Raw genomic sequence first — 17892 nt, forward strand, 5'->3', positions numbered from 1 at the left:
GTGGGGTGGGGGGGTCAGATAAGGAAAGCCTGTATTCCCAGCAATCTCATCCCTCTAATTATGTTTTCAACTCAGTGTGTCCGGCTCTGCTCGCTCAGGCCTCCAATTTGTGAGCTGCTCTGTGGTTTGATGATTCCATGTCCTCCTTGTTGAACAGGTGCTCGGGGTGACCAGTAAGGAGATGATTCCTAAGGGGACACGTTTCGGCCCTCTGGTGGGAGAGAGCTACACCAAGGAAATACTGCTGACAGGCGCTGACAGGAAGTACTTCTGGAGGGTAAGTGAGCTGCATGTGAGTCTCTGGATTTGTGTTCGTGCATGTTTGCGTTTCAGAACCGTTCACATCCTGTATCTCCGTCTGGAGATGCTGCTGTGGCTGTGGTGTGGCACGAGCTAACCGTTGTGGTCAGTACCTATGTGCCATGTGTGACTCTGTCTGCCAGTGCTTATTTACCTTTAAATGTCACCCGATGAAGTGGGTTGTACAAGTGCATGCACAGTTTTCCAGGCCTGTGCACGGCTGTCTGAGGTCACACACAGCTGTTTGGTTTCAGTGACGCAGCGGTTCTCCTCTATCTCCGCTCTCTCTCAGCAGTGGTATCTCTGCCAGTAAATACACATACACATGTCCGCACTTCTCCAGAGTCACAAACTCTCACACTGACTAAGCAAGGAAGTGGCTTTGAGCCTGAGAACTGCTCTGTTACGAATCAGCAGCATCAGGACATCTTCCATTACACACACAGGCGCCTGTGTAGGTCTACAGTTTAGAGTCAGCAACCTTGAAATCATGCAACCCCGACCAAAACTTGCAACAGCCATAACACAGACAATCTGTTAACATTACAGCCATGACTCAAGCAGCTTCAAAGAGCAAATAGTATAAAGAGCAGTTTTGTATAAGAGAGGGAGGGATAACTCTTTAAATGAGCTGAATTGCTTTTGAAAAGGTCAGCAATCGCACAGGATGATGCAGCGATGTGATCGGCGAGAGTAGTCGTGGGCGGGATAGTACACCCAATACTACAATCCAGTCATACAGAGAAATTCATGTTCAGAGTTGCTTTTGTAACTCTAGATGACTTGTGAACTGGCGCTGATCTCAGCTGAAAGATCACACAGCACTTACCATAAAGGCATCTGGGGACCTGTGACATCATGGTTTCAGATCCAGAGCCATGTCACGGCTGTCAAGTTTTTCACCATCAACTGAAATTATCTCACATCTCTGTAATCTCTGTGGTTCTCTCAACAATTGCAGGTCTTCTCGGAGGGGCACTTGCGCCACATCCTTGATGGTTTAAACGAGCAGCGCAGCAACTGGATGCGCTACGTCAACCCAGCCTGCTCAGTGGAGGAGCAGAACCTGGTCGCGTGCCAGAGCGGTTTGGACATCTACTTCTACACCGTCAAACCACTTCAGCCGGGCCAGGAGCTACTGGTGTGGTACTGCCCTGAATTCGCCCAGCGCTGTAACTACCCTCCTCTGGGCCAACTGGCTATTGACAGTGTTGGTGAGTGCGTATGTATTAGTGGTATCTGTGTAGGAAGGTGTAAGAACCGAGTGCGTCTGCAGTTAACAGAAAGTATTACTGAGCCCACGCTTTCAGACATATCTCGTGGGCATTGTCATTGTGGAGTAAGGCAAAGCGCCGGCCGACTGACAGAGCCTTTTGTCTGGGTGTTTAAGAAGTTACTCAGTCACACCCACAGCCCCTTTTGTCAAGGCTGAGCACAAAGGAGGAGAGTAGAGTCCTGAAAGCAGAGAGGACCTGTCTCCAGGTGTGTAGCCATAGTACCTGAGTAAGATGAGACCAATTCCAGGACTTTAGCTAATGTTTCAGTTTCCCTTTTTTTTTTCTTTTTTAACACCACATAGAAACACAGCTGGCAGCGGCATTCACAAACCAAACATTTGGCGTTCATTCACAAACACAATGAGTGCACATGGTAGGTACGCACACAAACACACACACACACACACACACACACACACACACACACACACACACACACACACACACACACACTCACACTCCAAAATACTAATTTACATATACTGTTCACACACATGCTCACACACAAACACACACACACAAGAGGCTGCCTGAGGTGCTGACAGCATTCTGGCACAAGTCCCCCTTATTTATTTGGCTCTTAAGGAGGAAGAGAGGTAGGAAGCGCTCCAGTGACTACTTGAACTTCCTGACAAGGCAAGCCGCTGACAGATTGATATCTCACTGAGTGGCAGCTATTTGTTTGCTGAGAGCTGGCCTCTCAGGAGAGGGGTGGGGACGGTAACACAGGAGCACACGGTAGATAAGGGTTGCTCTGTGTTTGTGCGGGTTGACGTAAATTGTGCCAGAGAGGAGGTGAGACGTACATTGATACTTACTTCTGTATTTTGTCTTCCTCTGTTTGTGTCTCTGCTTGGTGCTTATAAAGAGGAAGGATTTGCTCATTTGAAATATAGACTTGGAGCCAGATTTCCTAAACATGACCGGTATGTAGATTTCATTGGAAAAAAAATATTATGTATAAGGTCAGTTGATGCGTTGTTTATGTCTGGGGGGAAACCTGTGGTTCATCAGTCACATTCAAATGTGAAGTTGTTTCTCATCCTGTGTATAGCCGGTCCTGCCCGGCATAGAAAGTACACTTACAACTGATCAGCCCTCTAATGCACTGACTGCTGTCCTCCATGCTATCTGTATCCTGATCAGACGCTTATTGTTTCACTTGTGGTGTCCTGTTTCATTGGGTGCCAGGAAGAAGTCTGGCAGACAGGCTCACACACCTGATAAAAAAAAAAAAAAAAACACACACACGTTTATCTTCTAATCTTTAAAGCATAAAGCAACAGGTTGGACCACAGTAGGTATCTTTGAAAGTAAAGATGCACGGTGATTTCAATGAAGGACATGAGTGCAAGATCGCGTCAATGTCAGGTCTCAAGCAGTACAGTGGCGATATGACTCACCTGTTTCTGACGTCATTTCTCCATTTTTTTATTTGTCTCACAGAGCAGAGTCAAGCCCGGGAGAAAACAACAGCGAAACGAGGACACAGCGTCTCAGAAATTCTCCAAGATGAGCCCTCCAGATCCCCGACTGCCTGCCCCAGACGTCTGTTCAGCCCCTTATCTCAGGCTAACCTCCCAGCAGTTTTTCCCTCGTGTCCTCGTGTTGTCTACCCAATCCAGCCCAACTCAGACTCTATCCACGGCCATAGATATGCGCCTCTGCCATCCCTGCCATCCTGCGGTCCTCCGGCTGCCAAAAGGCCAGCTCTAAGTCGCCCTGTTCCCTCTGTTTTGCACTTCAGCTTTGAGCACAGTCAAGGCCCTGTCACAGCCAAACCTTACCAGGAGCCCTCTGTGCCTGATCGTGTTCACCCTGCTCTGAGGCGCAGTCCCTATTATCTGCCTCACTACTCGCTCGGCCTTAACAGCATTCTACCTCATTCATACCCTTTCTACAGTGATCGACTTAAACCTCACGTAACACTCTCATCTCATTTACTGCCTTTTGACAGCTATGCACACCTACTCCATCCTCTAGTCAACGGACACAAAGACTTGACACTTGCACTATCCAGTACCAAACAAGACCTCATTCTTTCACCAATCAGTGAACACCAAGACAACAAGGACCTCATATCCAACAGGACTAACTACCTCAGGATCCCCTCAGATGACCTCAGAGATTTCAAATACTCCCCTCCCAGCAACGTCCACGCAGACCTCACTATACCCGCCACATCCAGTGCCTCATCCATGGTCACCTCACTCCGTGGAGCATTGCCCTCTCTTGCACCCGGAGGATGCTCACCACCAGTAGGCATGGCTGCCTGCTCAGATTTCCTCCCTTCCAAACCCACCTCTGCCACACAGAGTAATACTGAGGACGCGATTGACCTCAGGAAGACCAAACAAGCAGGGCAGATCATTGGCTACAAGACTCTGTCTTACCCTCTCACCAGGCAGAACGGAAAGATCCGCTATGAGTGCAACGTCTGTGGAAAGGTCTTTGGGCAGCTGTCCAACCTCAAGGTTAGTTCCTCTTCATCAAATTAAAGAACGGAGGGAAAAATGCTACAATTAACCAGTCTCCATGGTTCCTTTAGCTGACGTGAATAAACGTAAATACTCATCTCTGACATGCTGTCCTCAGGTCCATCTGCGAGTACACAGTGGAGAACGTCCCTTCAGGTGTCAGACCTGCGACAAGAACTTCACTCAGCTGGCTCACCTGCAGAAACACTACCTGGTTCACACGGGAGAGAAACCACATGAGTGCAAGGTAGGGCTACAGCTGTTTAAGAAATAGTTCATCATTTAGGGAAACAGGTCTATTTGCTTCCTTGCTGAGTGTTGGATGAGAACATTTACACCACTCTCACGGCTGTATGGTGAATATGTAGCTGGAATTAGCAGCCAGTTAGCTTATCTTAGCATATCTCATTTGTTCAATCTGTACAGAAGAGTAAAAACAAAAAACTCATTGTTTTATTTTGGATTATGTGTTTGTTTATTTCTTGGCCAGGATCACCATGTAAGCTCCATAAAAACAACAAAAAACCCCCATAGGAGACACAACTATTGCTTTAATGTCTTTAGTCTTTAGGTTAAGTGTCAAGGTATTTGACACAGATTTCCATTATGTTACAGAAGTATGACTTGTGTAGACTTGTGTAAAAGTAAAAAGAATTGTAAAAAGAATTGTAAAAAACATTATAAAAATGTCTTGGGTTTCTGTTTTGACACAGGTGTGCCATAAACGATTCAGTAGCACAAGTAACTTGAAGACCCACCAGAGGCTACACTCGGGTGAGAGGCCTTACCAGTGCAAGCTCTGCCCGGCCCGCTTCACTCAGTATGTCCACCTCAAGCTGCACAAACGCCTCCACAGCGGGGAACGGCCTTATCGGTGTCCCCGCTGCCCCTGTGCCTATCTCCACTACTGCAGCCTCCAGGTGCACCTCCAAGGCTTCTGTCCTCTGTCCCCCTCTGCCTCCCACAGACACTCGCCGGAGGAGCTACACCGAGTCAACTCCGAGATCGGGAGGTTTGACGTGAGCGAGGCCGCTGAGCGGCTTGAGGCCATGGCTGCAGAGGCCGAGATGGACAAGGGGAATGTCACTGACCTAATACAGAAGATGGGGACTCACACCTCGGGCCACCAGGATGGCACCGGAGGGGAGACTGAGCTGAGCGTCTGCAAATCAGCAAAGGAGTGCTCTGGTGTTCAGCTGCGTCATGGCAGCCCTGTACCTCTGCATGCAACCAGCATCAAGCTGGAGTCAAGCTGCATATCAGAGCCCTAAGACAGCCTTGCTAATCCAGCCATATAATCCTTACAGGTCAACTCAGCAGCTGTCTGTTACTGCCCTATTTGAAGTGAAGCCTTATCTCAATCATGGCTTGCCTAGCCTATACTCTACAGAGACTATAGCCTGTGAAGAATCAAAACTTTACCAGCATGGCCTGTGACCTGTGACTTGATTGATTTAATGTATACATCTTTCCTAATTTATTCTGTTGCTAATATGAATCTAAACTGTATAAAAACAGAGATTTGTGACATTTTTTATAATTTGTTTTGTATCTCTAGAACATCTTCATGGAACAACTAAACATGTGATTTATGCATAAACGAAATGTATTTTTATATGTGGTCTCACTGTGTGAAGACCGAGTGTTTCTGTTTCTGTATGTGTGCGTATTTATGTTTACCAATTAAAGTGACGATTACCGTACAGACATGAGTATGTAGTGTAAATGAGCCTTTGTGTGACTGTGCTGTGCTGTTGTGGGGAGTTTGTGACGTAGATAAACATCCTGTTATGAGTCTTGGGATATGCTCCCCCAGCGGGGTGTTAACCTTTTAACCCTGGAAAAACACCCACAGCGACACAAAGGACAAAATTATCTTAGATATCAATAAGATCCAGCTGCTAATTCTGTATAGACACTTCCATATTTTAGTTTCAGTATTAATCAGTTGACAGCCAATAAACCCACAACAGATGACTGCATCTTATTCTGAAATATAAAAACACTGGTGTTAGATTACTTCTCTGTAGCACTTTGCTTAAAGAAAACACAAGCCAACTGTAAAAGGATAAAACTGACACGAGCACTAGCATTCTGTGAACCTCACATTACAACTTAAAAGGGTGTCAGGTGGCTTAGTGTTTAGAAGGGTATCCACTGATGAGACAACTTACAATATAAAGACAATGCAAGACAAACTCCTGATCAGATCACAGGGACTTGCCAGCTGCTCTGTAGTTAGATCAGTATCAAGCATCTATCATTGGAAAATAAGTAAGATGTATCTGCAATGAAACATACGGGGATTTTAGGATTTAAAGAAGTGGTCAGAGGTGGAGAAGATCTAATTTGTGGGGGGAGGTGAGCTGTGTGCAGGTGCAGCAACAGGAACAGCCGTGGGACGGTCAGCAGACTGATGCCCCTTTAACACCGCGCAGTGACGTCAGATATTTTTGACGGAGGGCAGGCAGCGGGAGAAGAAAGGAGCGGATGTACCCGGGGTGAGGGAAGATGCCCAGGATAATGTCACCGGGTGATTCTCTCTCCCACCTATTCGCATCATGATAAACGCTGCCGGGGCGGTTGCCCGCAGGATGCCGTCGGCGGTCCGGCGGAGCGGTTGCTGGATAGCGTGGTGCCAGGCGGCGCTGCTTGGCGTGTCGGCGCTGGTTATCGTGGCCGAACGGAGCGCTCGTAAGTGGGCACAGAATTCCCAGCGCCGGGCTTCCGAGGGCTGCTGTAGTTTGCTGGTGTAGCTACGAGCTGATACTGAATCTCCTGATAAAAAAATAATAATAATAACAGTGAAGGGAAATGTTTTGTTTTTGTGGAGTATTTTCGTTGGCTACAATGAATATAAAAAATGCTGTTGCACAGCCATGATGCTTCGTGCTGGAGCTCTTCCAGCTGCAGCCGTAGCTCAGGTTAGAAACACAATTCAAGCGGTGATGTTATAGCACCGCCTTTAATAATGAATTAGCAAACCTAGCAGTTAAAAAAAAGAAAAGAAAATGCATAGCAATGCATTGGTTAGTACAGTTGGGTTTGCCAAACTGGGGCCCCAGGACCTGCAGGGGTCATACAGCAGGGTCACACAAACAAAAAGAAAGATTAAATGAAATCATTCTCCAGTAAAGGCCTATCCATGGTACCTACAGGAATAATGCTCAACATTTACATTTCATTATTTACATTTACATTATTAAAATATTAGATGTTTTATTATTATTGATGATATTATTACTACTACTCAAGTATACCAATTAATGCACATCTGGAGTGTGTATAGAAAGCGCTTGGCAGCACAGGGCGATGATTCCCTGACTAAGCAGATCAATGGGGCAAGGGCAGGACAGGAGAGAAACGAGGTGACTGGATCTGTACAGTGTCTGACTTTGTCCTCAGCAGATATACTGTACCATTCCTGTATATACCCACTGCTACACTGGAATTAGCCTGTCACAGAAATATAGGGTGCTTGTTAAAATGATCAATATGTGATGCACTTTCTGGTCCTTGACAAGTTAGTATTTTACAAGAGTATATCTCCTCTTTTTTGGTGTTGCTTGTATCATCTCATTAGAACAGCTTCCTCGTGAACTAAAGGACAATTCACCAGAGCAAGGCGTATGCGCTCTTTAATTTCTCAAGGACTCTGCTGCCGGTCTCTGCAGCTCTCACCAAATCCTCACACATATGCTGGGTTGTATTTACTGTGTTTCCTGCATGACTACATGATAAATAAGACTGTATTTACGTCTGTATCTGTTGTGTGTATGTGTCTGTGTGTTCACGTGTGCTTGTGTTTAGTGATTTACTGTATAGGGTTTTACCTTTGGAATGAGGAGACGCAGTGGGCGGGCCTCACTCTCGGCCTCTTTCTACCGGGGACGGCAGTTCAACTGCTAAGTGTGAAGTGGTACTATGATGATGGTGATGACAGGCGATGCTACCTCTCTGTCATACACATACTGCACTTGGGCATCTTCAAAAGGTGAGCTCTTCCCCTCTCCTCATATTAAGAACAAATATAATGCGATTTACATATTTAGAATATATCTTTAAGATGTAATGCAGTTGTGCCTTTGTAGGAAACAAACCATTAACAAAAGTAGTTTTGTGCCCTGTGCTATAAGAACAGTGGGTGATACTTCATTCCCATCAAAGGGCACAGTAAAAATGACATTTGCATCATTCTGTCATTGAAACCTTCACCTGGAGGTTACTTGTCATTACTTTGGTGTCTGTCTCTGGCCCCCTCTTCTGGCAGGTTATGGGACTGTATGAGGTCTGTGTTGCGCATGCAGGGCTCAGTGGCTGAACTCGGAGCTGCTGTCATGCAGCAGGCAGATGTTGCTGCCCTTTGGCTGCTGGAGGCCCTCGTGCTCACGCTGCCTCAGAGCCTGCTGCAAGCGTATGTCGTCGTGTCCACTGATGTGGGCATCATGTCACCAGGTAAACTTTATCGCTTTATTGGATCTACATGATGTTTGGGACATGTTAATTGTTCTACACAGTATCTGAATAAGAGATTATGTCTTTTTCATACTTTCTCCTTTTTTTTTTACCTTCAGTGGCTTATTGCTGCGGTCTGTGTGTTCTGTCCATTTCCTGGGCCCTGGTGCTGTACAGCAGAGCGTGCTGTCTGATCCGTCCAGGCCACCTGGCCATGCCTCCGGCAGCCCTGCTGTGCCAGCTGGTGTGGAGAGCAGGCATGCTGGGTGCCAGGGTGACTTGCCTCATGTTCTTTGCCAGGGTGTTTAACTGGTGGGTCTGTGGAGTAGCAGGTGAGCACATAAGCCTGACACCTTTTGAAGGGAGGAGAAAGGGTGCATTGTAATAATAGTATAATAACATAATATACAAATACAAATAAAGGTGCAAGAGCCTCAGTGACTAATTGAAATAGCAATTCTTATATTCCGCATGACCCAGAATTTATAAATAATACATTTATTATTTTACATTTGAGTTAATGAATGATGTAATTGTCTTCAGAGTGATGCAGCATGTCCTCTTGATCCAGTTTCTCAGTTGCTCCTCTGCAACAGCTTGATACACTGTATACGGATCCTCTTATTGCGCTTGTACCTTCTTGTCTATTTTTACGTCAACCTCCAGGTTTCCACTGGCTCACAGCCTCCTTCTGGCTGGTATCACAGCAACCAGACATCTGCACTGGCCCATGGTGCTGGCGTGCCTTTAATGGCATCATGGGGCTCGTCCACGTCTTCCTCTTCCTCAACGTCAAAGATGGACCCTCGCGCTTCCGCATGGGCAGCTTTTATGCAGTAAGGCATGGCTTTGAATGAAAATGCTCTTCTGTAACTTGTTTCTGCTGCAATCCTGGTGTCTGTTTTGCAGAAGGCATATACACACACATATACACACACAAAGGCAGGTAGTTTGCATTGTCATCCAGCCCTCTGTGTCCTTAGTTTACAGTGATGTAAACCTGTCTGCAGATGACTGATGGTTTGACCTTCTCTCCTCCCTCAGTTCATGCTCATAGAGAACGCCACTCTGCTGCTGGCCGCCTCCGACTTCCTCAGTGAAGCATCATGGGACAGCATGACCCTTCCCACCACTGTGCTGTGTAGCTTTCTCCTCGGTGAGTCACCCTCTTTTTCTGCGCTCTGTTCATTTTATGACAGATTTGTCTCAGTTGTTTTGATAGTCATTGCTTATAATTAGACTAAAATCAAAATAGTTTGTGTGGTATGTGAGTAATATAACGCCAATGGTCATTCAAATAGGTTAAAAGTAATTCTGAGTAGAACTACACAGCTGTCTGTGTTATTGCATTACACACAGAAAGCCCTTTAAGTCCTACTTGTTAAGTAATAGCAATAGTACAAACAGAATTGGTGATATAATGCAGTTTTACCATCCAAGATATACATGTATTTGGACTATTGCTTGTGACAGATGTAACAAAACATACTCAGTGTACTAACAGCAAGTATTTCCTGTCCCCGTGCTTCCCAGGTGCTACCTCTCTTGTTCTGTACTACCGGTTCCTCCATCCCAAGTCCACAGAGATCTCCCAGGGTACCAACCAGAACCACATGGGCAGCACGTGTATAGAACAGGGGGAGTCCTCCTTCTCTCTCGGGGACAAGAGCCTGCCAGCCCCCTCCATTCAAAACCATGGCAGCTTCTCCCTCTCAGGTGTGGCTGGTACGCTGCTGGAGCACCCAGGAACCTGTGGAGGCCGGCCTAACAGCTCCTGCCCTTGCTACCACCACCACTGGCTCTTGATCCGACTGGCCCTTAAAACAGGAGACCTGGGCAAGATCAACAGAGCGTACGGGGCTGGCGGAGCAGCAGCCATACTGGACATGGACGAGTACAACCAAGAGTTTAAGAGTAACGAGGGCATGACGATCACAGCAGGAGGCAGCTGTGACGCCGTCTCCACCTCCGAGTCTCAGGGGAAAGGCCTGGCACCGCTCTCGGACTGCAAAGACGAGTTCCAGAGCGTGAGCGAACCCTCGTCGACCGATCGACCTGAAGAAGAGGACGACAGTCTGGAGATGGAGAGCCCGCTGGAGTCACCCGAATCAGATTTTAAACGCAGCTCACCAGAGGGAAAGTCTATGTTTGGAGACAGTCCAGAGCCATATTTCTGCCCCACAGAGTCTAGTTCAACCCTGTATTTCAGCGCTGATCCTCAGTCTCCCAGCAGCGCCAGTAACCCCCGTTTGGACAGGGACATAGGGGGTCTGGATCAGGGGGTTCGCCTCAACTCTGTCCCTAGCGATCCAGCCCTTCACAGAGACATCCGTGGGCTCATGGGCCGGGTCGGGCCACGTTGCACTTCGACTCCTAAATTGGACTCTGGAGTGCTGGACTCTCCGTCCAGTGTCCCTCATCTCACAGGTCCCAGGAGGCAGCTCATAATGTCCCGAAGAGATGAAGATGATAACTTCTAGCTTTCTCATGACAGAATCAGGGAAAGAGTAACAGCAACTTACCCAGCGTTAAAGGAATACACCAGCTTTTTGGAAGGCTGCTTTTTCATCTTCCTAGTGTTGTAGGATGAATCAGCTTGCATAAATTACAACCTTGTATGCCTATATATGTAGTACACTGTGGGCATAGTATATGCAAAAAATTTGAGAGAATGCTAAGCTAGCCTGCACTCTTCTCAAATCATAAGCTATTTTTTAAAAGCATTGCTTTGCCCAAATACCAATCACAGTGGTGAAGCCTTCAGCAGTGCTTTCATCTGACATCAAGAAGCTATTAAAGAGCTAATTAGTGGTGTATGGCGCTCAGACACACCTTCTACCTGATGTTAAACAAACATTTTTTTTTCATTCTTTTTGCAGCAGTTAACATCATACTGTGCAAGAACACTAGTTCTGCCATTGTAATTACATGTTAAGGAAGTAGCCATGAGTCATATCAATCAATAAGCGTCATTAAAATTATGCAGCTGCTTTACGATCTCATACAGGAGATGATTTCTATAATACACACAGAAACTGCTGTTATTCAGTCGCCAGCAGTTAAGAGAATAGAGAAATGAATCCTAGATCGAAAGGGTGTCTGAACTTTGAATATTAACCATCTCAGTGTAAGCCGGAGCTTTGTTGGCTTCTTAAAAGCACAAGTATCACCTGTATCATATTGCTGTGATTTTTTTGTTATTCCCATAAAAAAAAAAAAAAAAATCCCAGTCCCCTCAGAGAATAATATACTGTATTTTTTTGTATAACCATGTCGACTGACATTGCTTTGAGCAGGGCTATATGTCAACCTGGCAAAACTGTGTTTGATGTTTTATTTACATGTTGACCATGTATTTGCTGAAATGTTTTGGGAATTTACATTATGTTGGAAAAAAATATAATGTCTCAGGCAGTGACTTCAAATTCAAACGTCTGTTGTGTAACAACATGTAAAAAGATGCTCATAAGGTACTTGTAGTGACTTTTTTTAATGTGCTCTTGATCACTATTTTGAAGGGACAAATGCATTTTTGCTCATTACTGTTCTGTAAAAGGGATGAAATCCACAAAGCAGTGAAGTGATGCTGGGTTTTCTCTTGCAGCCAGGTGACTGCCTGTATGACATTTTGAACTGTGAAGTGCAAGGCCACTGGTGGCTTTAAATAAGCAATAAATAGCCCACATATTGGGGTGACTGGAATACAAGAGTGTGCAGTTATTTAAGATTTAATCGTGCTTTCATATTTATGCCTAAGTAAACATTTAAAATGTGCACTGCGCTGTGATCACTCAGGTGGAAGTGGTCACGGTGCACTGAGCACGCCTTATTGTGTAAATGGCCTCAAAGAAGGTATTTATGGCACTCGCCCTTTAAGACGGCGCGCATGCGCACATCGGCCAGAAAGTTAACTCCTGAACTTCGTAGTCAGAAAAATTCAGATTTATAAAATAGCAGGGAAAACAGCAGTGAGTTGACATGGCATTTCGCCGAAGAAACAAGAGTTACCCTTTCTTCAGCCAGGAATTCTTAATTCAGAACCATGCCGACATCGTCTTCAGTTTTGTGATTTTCATTTTGATTGGATTGATGTTTGAGGTGAGATGAACTCTTTTCTTCCCTCGTCTCACTCAGCTGTTTTAAGATGGCAAGCCTGCTGCACATTCAAAGATGTAACTCAGCGAAGTTAAATGTTATTGGGTTAAAGGGCTTATAGCTTTGTTAGAAAAACATTTTTTCTTGTTTGACTGCATCTGAGCCTTGTGTTTTCAGTCCCGCGGATATGGTGGCTGCTTGCAACAGTTTTTACAAGTTTACTGAACAATGAATGTTGCTCGGTTCGCAGCCAATGTAGCATCGTATGATGTAGACTGAGCTACATCAGAACACCAGGATATAAACTGCAACTTACCACATTTATTTCTAGTTTACATGTTAAAAAGTTCTCGATGTCCTGCTGCTAATACTTGAATTCCAAAAAGTTTCTTAAACCGAGGGACAATTGGAAAAACTCTTCTGCTGGCAAAGACATAGGTGACTATCAAAAACTACTAAAAGTGATTCGTTTTTACTATAAAATTCACCTGTTTTACCCTCTTGGCAAAGTCTTGTTCCAGTTTCCAGCAAAGAAAATCCGCTGCAACATTTTGATTCCAAAATGTATGTCATCAACCTATACAGCCAAATTTTGGTAGGAAGTAAATCATTTTTGGCATTCAAATTAAAAGCCTCGCTGTTGCTCAGAACGAGTTGTAGAACAGGTCTGTCATTGTGAGTTTTATTTTGAAAAGCTTAAACGGAAGCGGTATGGCTTTGCCTCGCTAACTCTACGTTAGTAGTTAACTGCCACGTCTCAATCTTTGAGCCGCTGCTGCAGGCTGCCGTGGACTCAGCTGTTCTGAAGGCTGCCCTGACCTGAAGGGATTTCACCACTGACATACACTGACTGAATTAATCAAGTGTTTCACTTACTAACAGCTTCTCATACTTGTGCACAAGCAAGACTTCCAGGCCGCCGGTCAGGCATTTAGCATAGTTTCAGTCCGGAACCATGGTTGTGATCACACAGCTGGCCGAGTAAAAAAGAAGCAGGGGATTTCCTTAATTTTTCTCGGCTCCAAAAAAGAGAACAAAAGTGCTGCAGCTGTTCTTGAATTTGAGATTTTGGTGTGGACAAGTCACCTGTATGGCCTTGGCGCTCAAGGAATGACTGGTGACTTCTTGCACTGTGGTGCCCAAACAGGCGACTTGAGATAGGATTTCTCAACAGGGATGTATTATAACATACCTATAATTGATTGAGATGAAATGTTCTCATATCTTTATTTTTATAATTTGATCACCTGTGATTTTGATGCAGGGGTTCCCAACCTGATGGCATCTCTCCAGGGGTCACAACTTGATTATCTGGATAAGAAAGACATCAGAGGCACAAAACGTTGTTAATTAAAAAAGAACAAAAAAAAAAACGACACTTTTTTTTTATCTTTGTAGTGTTAAAACAATATGTTTATTCATAAATCCACAACAATTTTGACAGTTTTTAATTTTTTAAATAATTCATCAAGAAAAATATGTCAATTATGCGTACTTTCAGCTTCCAGCGTCACAAATGTGAGGATTTGCTGCTTTTAGTTGTTTTGTAAACTGTGACTTTGTGTTTAAAAGGCTAAACAAGAAATTAAAGACATCACCTTGGGCTCTGGGAAATTTTGGTGGGCACTTCCTCAATTTTTTTTTTTTTTCAGTTCCACAGACTAAACAATTAATGACAGAGAAATCAATTATTCGGTAATGAGTATTAATCAGTAATGAAAATAATCCAAGTCTTGCTAATATATTTTTAAATCCTGGAAAGTTTTACCCTCAGGCCTTTGATGGTTATTCAAACAATCGGAGAAGTGAAAATCCCACTTTACCTGAACACACATGCAACCCTTCACAAGGTGCCACATGTAGACGCTGCTGTGTTATGAGAAGCCACAAACAAAAAAAGGATTGGGGATGCATGTCTGTCTTTATAGGGGATGCCTGACAAAATAATTTGGGAATCTCTGTTACAGCCTCCATATCCCAGGGCGATACAAGCCTTATCATGCCGACGGATGTTTCAGCTAGCACACCTGAGGGAATTCACCTCTTTGTGGCTAATTACAATGCCAGGGGGAAGGTGGACTGACAATATTGTGAACAGTATTATGTATTCTGAAAAGCTTCAATTCTTACTCTCTGTCCCCCTACACACACTCGTCACACACCCACACACATCCTTTTGATGACACCCGGATGGCCGGCTTCTTGAGTTTGTGTTCGGACTGAAATACACTGGTAACCACTATCTCATCTCATTTCCAGGCTACAGCCAAGACGGCCATACTGTTCATTCAGCCTCAGTACAATGTCACCACACTATCACCAGGTATGTGCTGCAGTTGAGGAAGTATTATTATTATTAAAGACTCATTTTAATTCACAGTGAATGACCTATTTACCTATTTTGACTCGTAGGCATTCCCACAGTTTCACTTCTGCTGCTGTAATTCCTGCGTACTGCATTACTGTCAGTGAAGTGTCATTACGTTGCTCCAGGATGTTTAACACACCTCTGATTGCAAACATGCTGTGTGTGTTTGACCCTGCCTATGTGTGCTCAGAGGGAGAGGTGACGTTTTACCATTACGGATGGAAGGACTGTGCCACCATCCTCTTCTATTTCTTCATCGCCATCATCCTCCATGCGGTGGTGCAGGAGTATCTTCTGGATGTAAGTACCCTCATCAGTGTGGCACAGGGCATCAGTCAATCACATGGGGTGACATGGGAGATGTCATAGAAAGGTGCAGTTACTCTGTGGCTCTCAGAGCGATTCCCTCAGCATTTTGCCAGCAACACACACTGATTATTTTCAAGAGACACTGAATTTTCAGGTGAATAAAAGACGAGATTTAGTTTGATATAAATAAATGCAAGTGTGTCAATTGAAACCTCCATTTTGAAGATAGTTAGTGCCAAATTATAGTTCTTTCCAAGAAAATTGGAAATTGCAGACCTATAAAACATAGTGTTACAAAAATAAGTTATCAATATCATGATGATGATGATGATGATGATGATGATGATGATGATGATGATGATGATGGTGATGAGCCTGAAAAATACTTAAAATACATAAGAGGTCTGGTCCGCTTACTGTTCCCACAGTGGCACAGGCGTGTGCTATTAATATATTCAAGGATATGAAGACACTGTATACTGAAACCAGGATATGAGCTGTTTCCCCCTTAAGGTGTTTGCACACTAATACTTCCACTTCGTGGCACATTACAAAGAATAGGTCAAAACCTACCACATCAAAAGCATAGGGGCAGTATGAGCCAGTGTGCTGACTGTTTCATAGACTAAGTCGGGCTGAAAATGGGCTGACATTGCTCCGGTGCTCTTGTTGTGGAGACAGGAAGAGAGAGGGGTAGCATTTGATCTATCTGAAAGTATGAGCCCTTGTGTCATTGTTTAGAAATAGGCCAGCGAGGACGGATGGAGGTTTTATTTTAGCTCCATCACCACAGTTTTCTAAAACGTCTTGAAAGGAATACCGCTTCAGCAACGGCCATAAATAGTATCGGCTGTCTTTTCTTGTCCTACTTATTTGTGTTACCGTGACTCTTCCTTGTGCATGACAATGACATGCCACCCATTCTGACTGGATGCAGCTGCACTCACACGATCTGCTGTGTTGTTCCTGTTGCAGAAAGTGAACCGGCGTCTCCACCTCTCCAAGAGCAAGAATACCAAGTTTAACGAGTCGGGTCAACTCTGTGTGTTTCACTTGGTGTCTAGTGTGTGGAGTTTTTACATTCTCATAACAGTAAGTGAGATTTCACCATGATGACTCATATTATATTGTATTGTGTGACAACTGCCCAGTTAAGGAAATGTCACATATATATTTATACATATCAAAGACGACTAGTGTATTTACTTTGAGCACACACACAAATGAGCGACAGTAATGAAGCATTTTGAAATGTCCCTCTTTTTCATTTCCTCACACAGGAAGGATATCTCCTGCATCCCAGCAGCCTTTGGGAGAACTATCCCCATGTACACCTCAGGTATGACTGATGTGTACCATGCACTGTCAGTGATATATCAACATGAGATCAGTAATATTAGCAAAAAGAATATGACATGGTTTATAATTGGTTTGTATTATAATGTTTTTTTCCTCATTAAAATACATTTGATTAACAGTAATATATTTTTAGATGTTTACACATAAACTTATTAAGTTTAATTTGCTAAATAATTTTTGGTTGATCAATGCACTGGCTAATAACCATTAGCTCTACCGTCTACCTTTTTTTAAAATGCACCTGCATTTTGCAGAACGTTTACAGATACTGTGCTGTAACCAGATACCTTATATCTGGATACCTTAGAGCATGGTGAGGTATCTGTTCCTTTTGAAAAAGTCACATATCAAACTCCTGCTTATTACCTCTCTTGTAGCTGATAGATACTGCTCACTGATATTCAGCTCATAATGATTCATTCCTTTTTCAGAGAAGTGTTTTTTTTAAGTTTTTTTTTTTTTTTTAAGAAGATTACATAATTTTGTCTGACTTGTGGCTGGATTAATCTACAAGGAGCAAACATTAACTGTGTGCCTCAATTTAGATTAACTACAGTTCAATTAAAGAATATGCACAATATGAGCTTAATATCAAGTGAAATATTAAATGTATTATATTATAAAGGTGTCCTCTATAAAAGTGCAGGAGCTGTCTTAAGGCCCTTACCAACTCAGTTAGTGTCATAGCTCCCACACAGTGAATCTACAGACCTTTGGGTGGGGGGGGGCCCTAGTTTCTTGCTTTGACCGGTTTGTATTTCGGCTTTAGTCGAGCAGTAGTTTGTCTTTTATCATCATTTCCTTACAAGTGTAGCCTTCTAAGAAAGTCTTCTGCATACACCTTGCACACTTTGCAGCTGTGTGAAGGGGATTAAAAAAAACAAATTGAATACAGTTAAATACAGTGCACTTAACCAGGTTTCTTTCTTTTCACCGTTGCATAGTCAGGCGAAACGGATCAAATTGGGAATGTGTCACTGTGGCAGCGGTGATAATGGCACTGACGTTCTCCGGCGTTCCTTCTGTCTGTCTGTATTTCTGGTTTAGGTTTCAGGTGAAGTTTTTCTACCTCACTCAGCTGGCCTACTGGCTCCACGCCTTACCGGAGCTCTACTTCCAGAAAGTACGCAAGGTTAGTAAGGAGGCCCTGGGGACTAGAAGAGTTAAGAAGTGTGACTAGAAAAGGTGTGTGTGTGTGTGTGTGTGTGTGTGTGTGTGTGTGGGGGGGGGGTGGCAGCCTGGTGGTGGTGGT

General features: G+C 44.2%; 3 protein-coding genes and 1 long non-coding RNA gene across 5 annotated transcripts in view; 3 read left to right on the plus strand and 1 right to left on the minus strand.

The window, feature by feature from the left end:
* Positions 1 to 5757, plus strand: part of prdm1c (PR domain containing 1c, with ZNF domain) — an 8894-nt gene extending 3137 nt beyond the window's left edge. The window contains exons 3-7 of the mRNA XM_023414856.2: positions 158 to 277; positions 1262 to 1514; positions 3024 to 4051; positions 4173 to 4301; positions 4768 to 5757. Of these exons, the coding sequence (XP_023270624.1) occupies positions 158 to 277; positions 1262 to 1514; positions 3024 to 4051; positions 4173 to 4301; positions 4768 to 5325 (2088 nt within the window). The 3' untranslated portion in view covers positions 5326 to 5757. The remainder of the gene's footprint in view (positions 1 to 157; positions 278 to 1261; positions 1515 to 3023; positions 4052 to 4172; positions 4302 to 4767) is intronic.
* Positions 4503 to 13355, minus strand: LOC147818646 (uncharacterized). The gene is made up of 3 exons (XR_015437798.1): positions 13093 to 13355; positions 8623 to 8862; positions 4503 to 6832 (listed from the first exon to the last, which is right to left on the minus strand). It is a non-coding gene; the product is annotated as an uncharacterized LOC147818646 (long non-coding RNA).
* xkr5a (XK related 5a) lies at positions 6613 to 12216 on the plus strand. 2 transcript variants are annotated; one of them, XM_023415041.2, is made up of 7 exons: positions 6613 to 6748; positions 7865 to 8048; positions 8325 to 8509; positions 8629 to 8841; positions 9176 to 9345; positions 9554 to 9665; positions 10043 to 12216. In XM_023415041.2, exons 1-7 carry the CDS (start codon positions 6616 to 6618, stop codon positions 10987 to 10989), a joined length of 1944 nt encoding a protein of 647 aa, XP_023270809.1. In that variant the 5' UTR covers positions 6613 to 6615; the 3' UTR covers positions 10990 to 12216. The 2 variants fall into 2 exon arrangements, with proteins under 2 accessions (XP_023270809.1, XP_023270808.1); XM_023415040.2 differs by lacking the exon at positions 6613 to 6748 and having other exon boundaries at positions 6830 to 8048.
* The window catches only part of tram2 (translocation associated membrane protein 2), an 8432-nt gene continuing 2950 nt past the window's right edge, over positions 12411 to 17892 (plus strand). The window contains exons 1-6 of the mRNA XM_023415043.2: positions 12411 to 12607; positions 14864 to 14927; positions 15163 to 15272; positions 16257 to 16373; positions 16562 to 16620; positions 17688 to 17772. Coding sequence (XP_023270811.1) covers positions 12488 to 12607; positions 14864 to 14927; positions 15163 to 15272; positions 16257 to 16373; positions 16562 to 16620; positions 17688 to 17772 — 555 coding nt within the window. The 5' untranslated portion in view covers positions 12411 to 12487. The remainder of the gene's footprint in view (positions 12608 to 14863; positions 14928 to 15162; positions 15273 to 16256; positions 16374 to 16561; positions 16621 to 17687; positions 17773 to 17892) is intronic.

Source organism: Seriola lalandi, unplaced genomic scaffold, assembly GCF_002814215.2.
Source record: "Seriola lalandi dorsalis isolate HSWRI2012SDOR001 ecotype SW California unplaced genomic scaffold, Sedor1 jcf7180002054544, whole genome shotgun sequence".
NCBI classification, from domain to species: domain Eukaryota; kingdom Metazoa; phylum Chordata; class Actinopteri; order Carangiformes; family Carangidae; genus Seriola; species Seriola lalandi.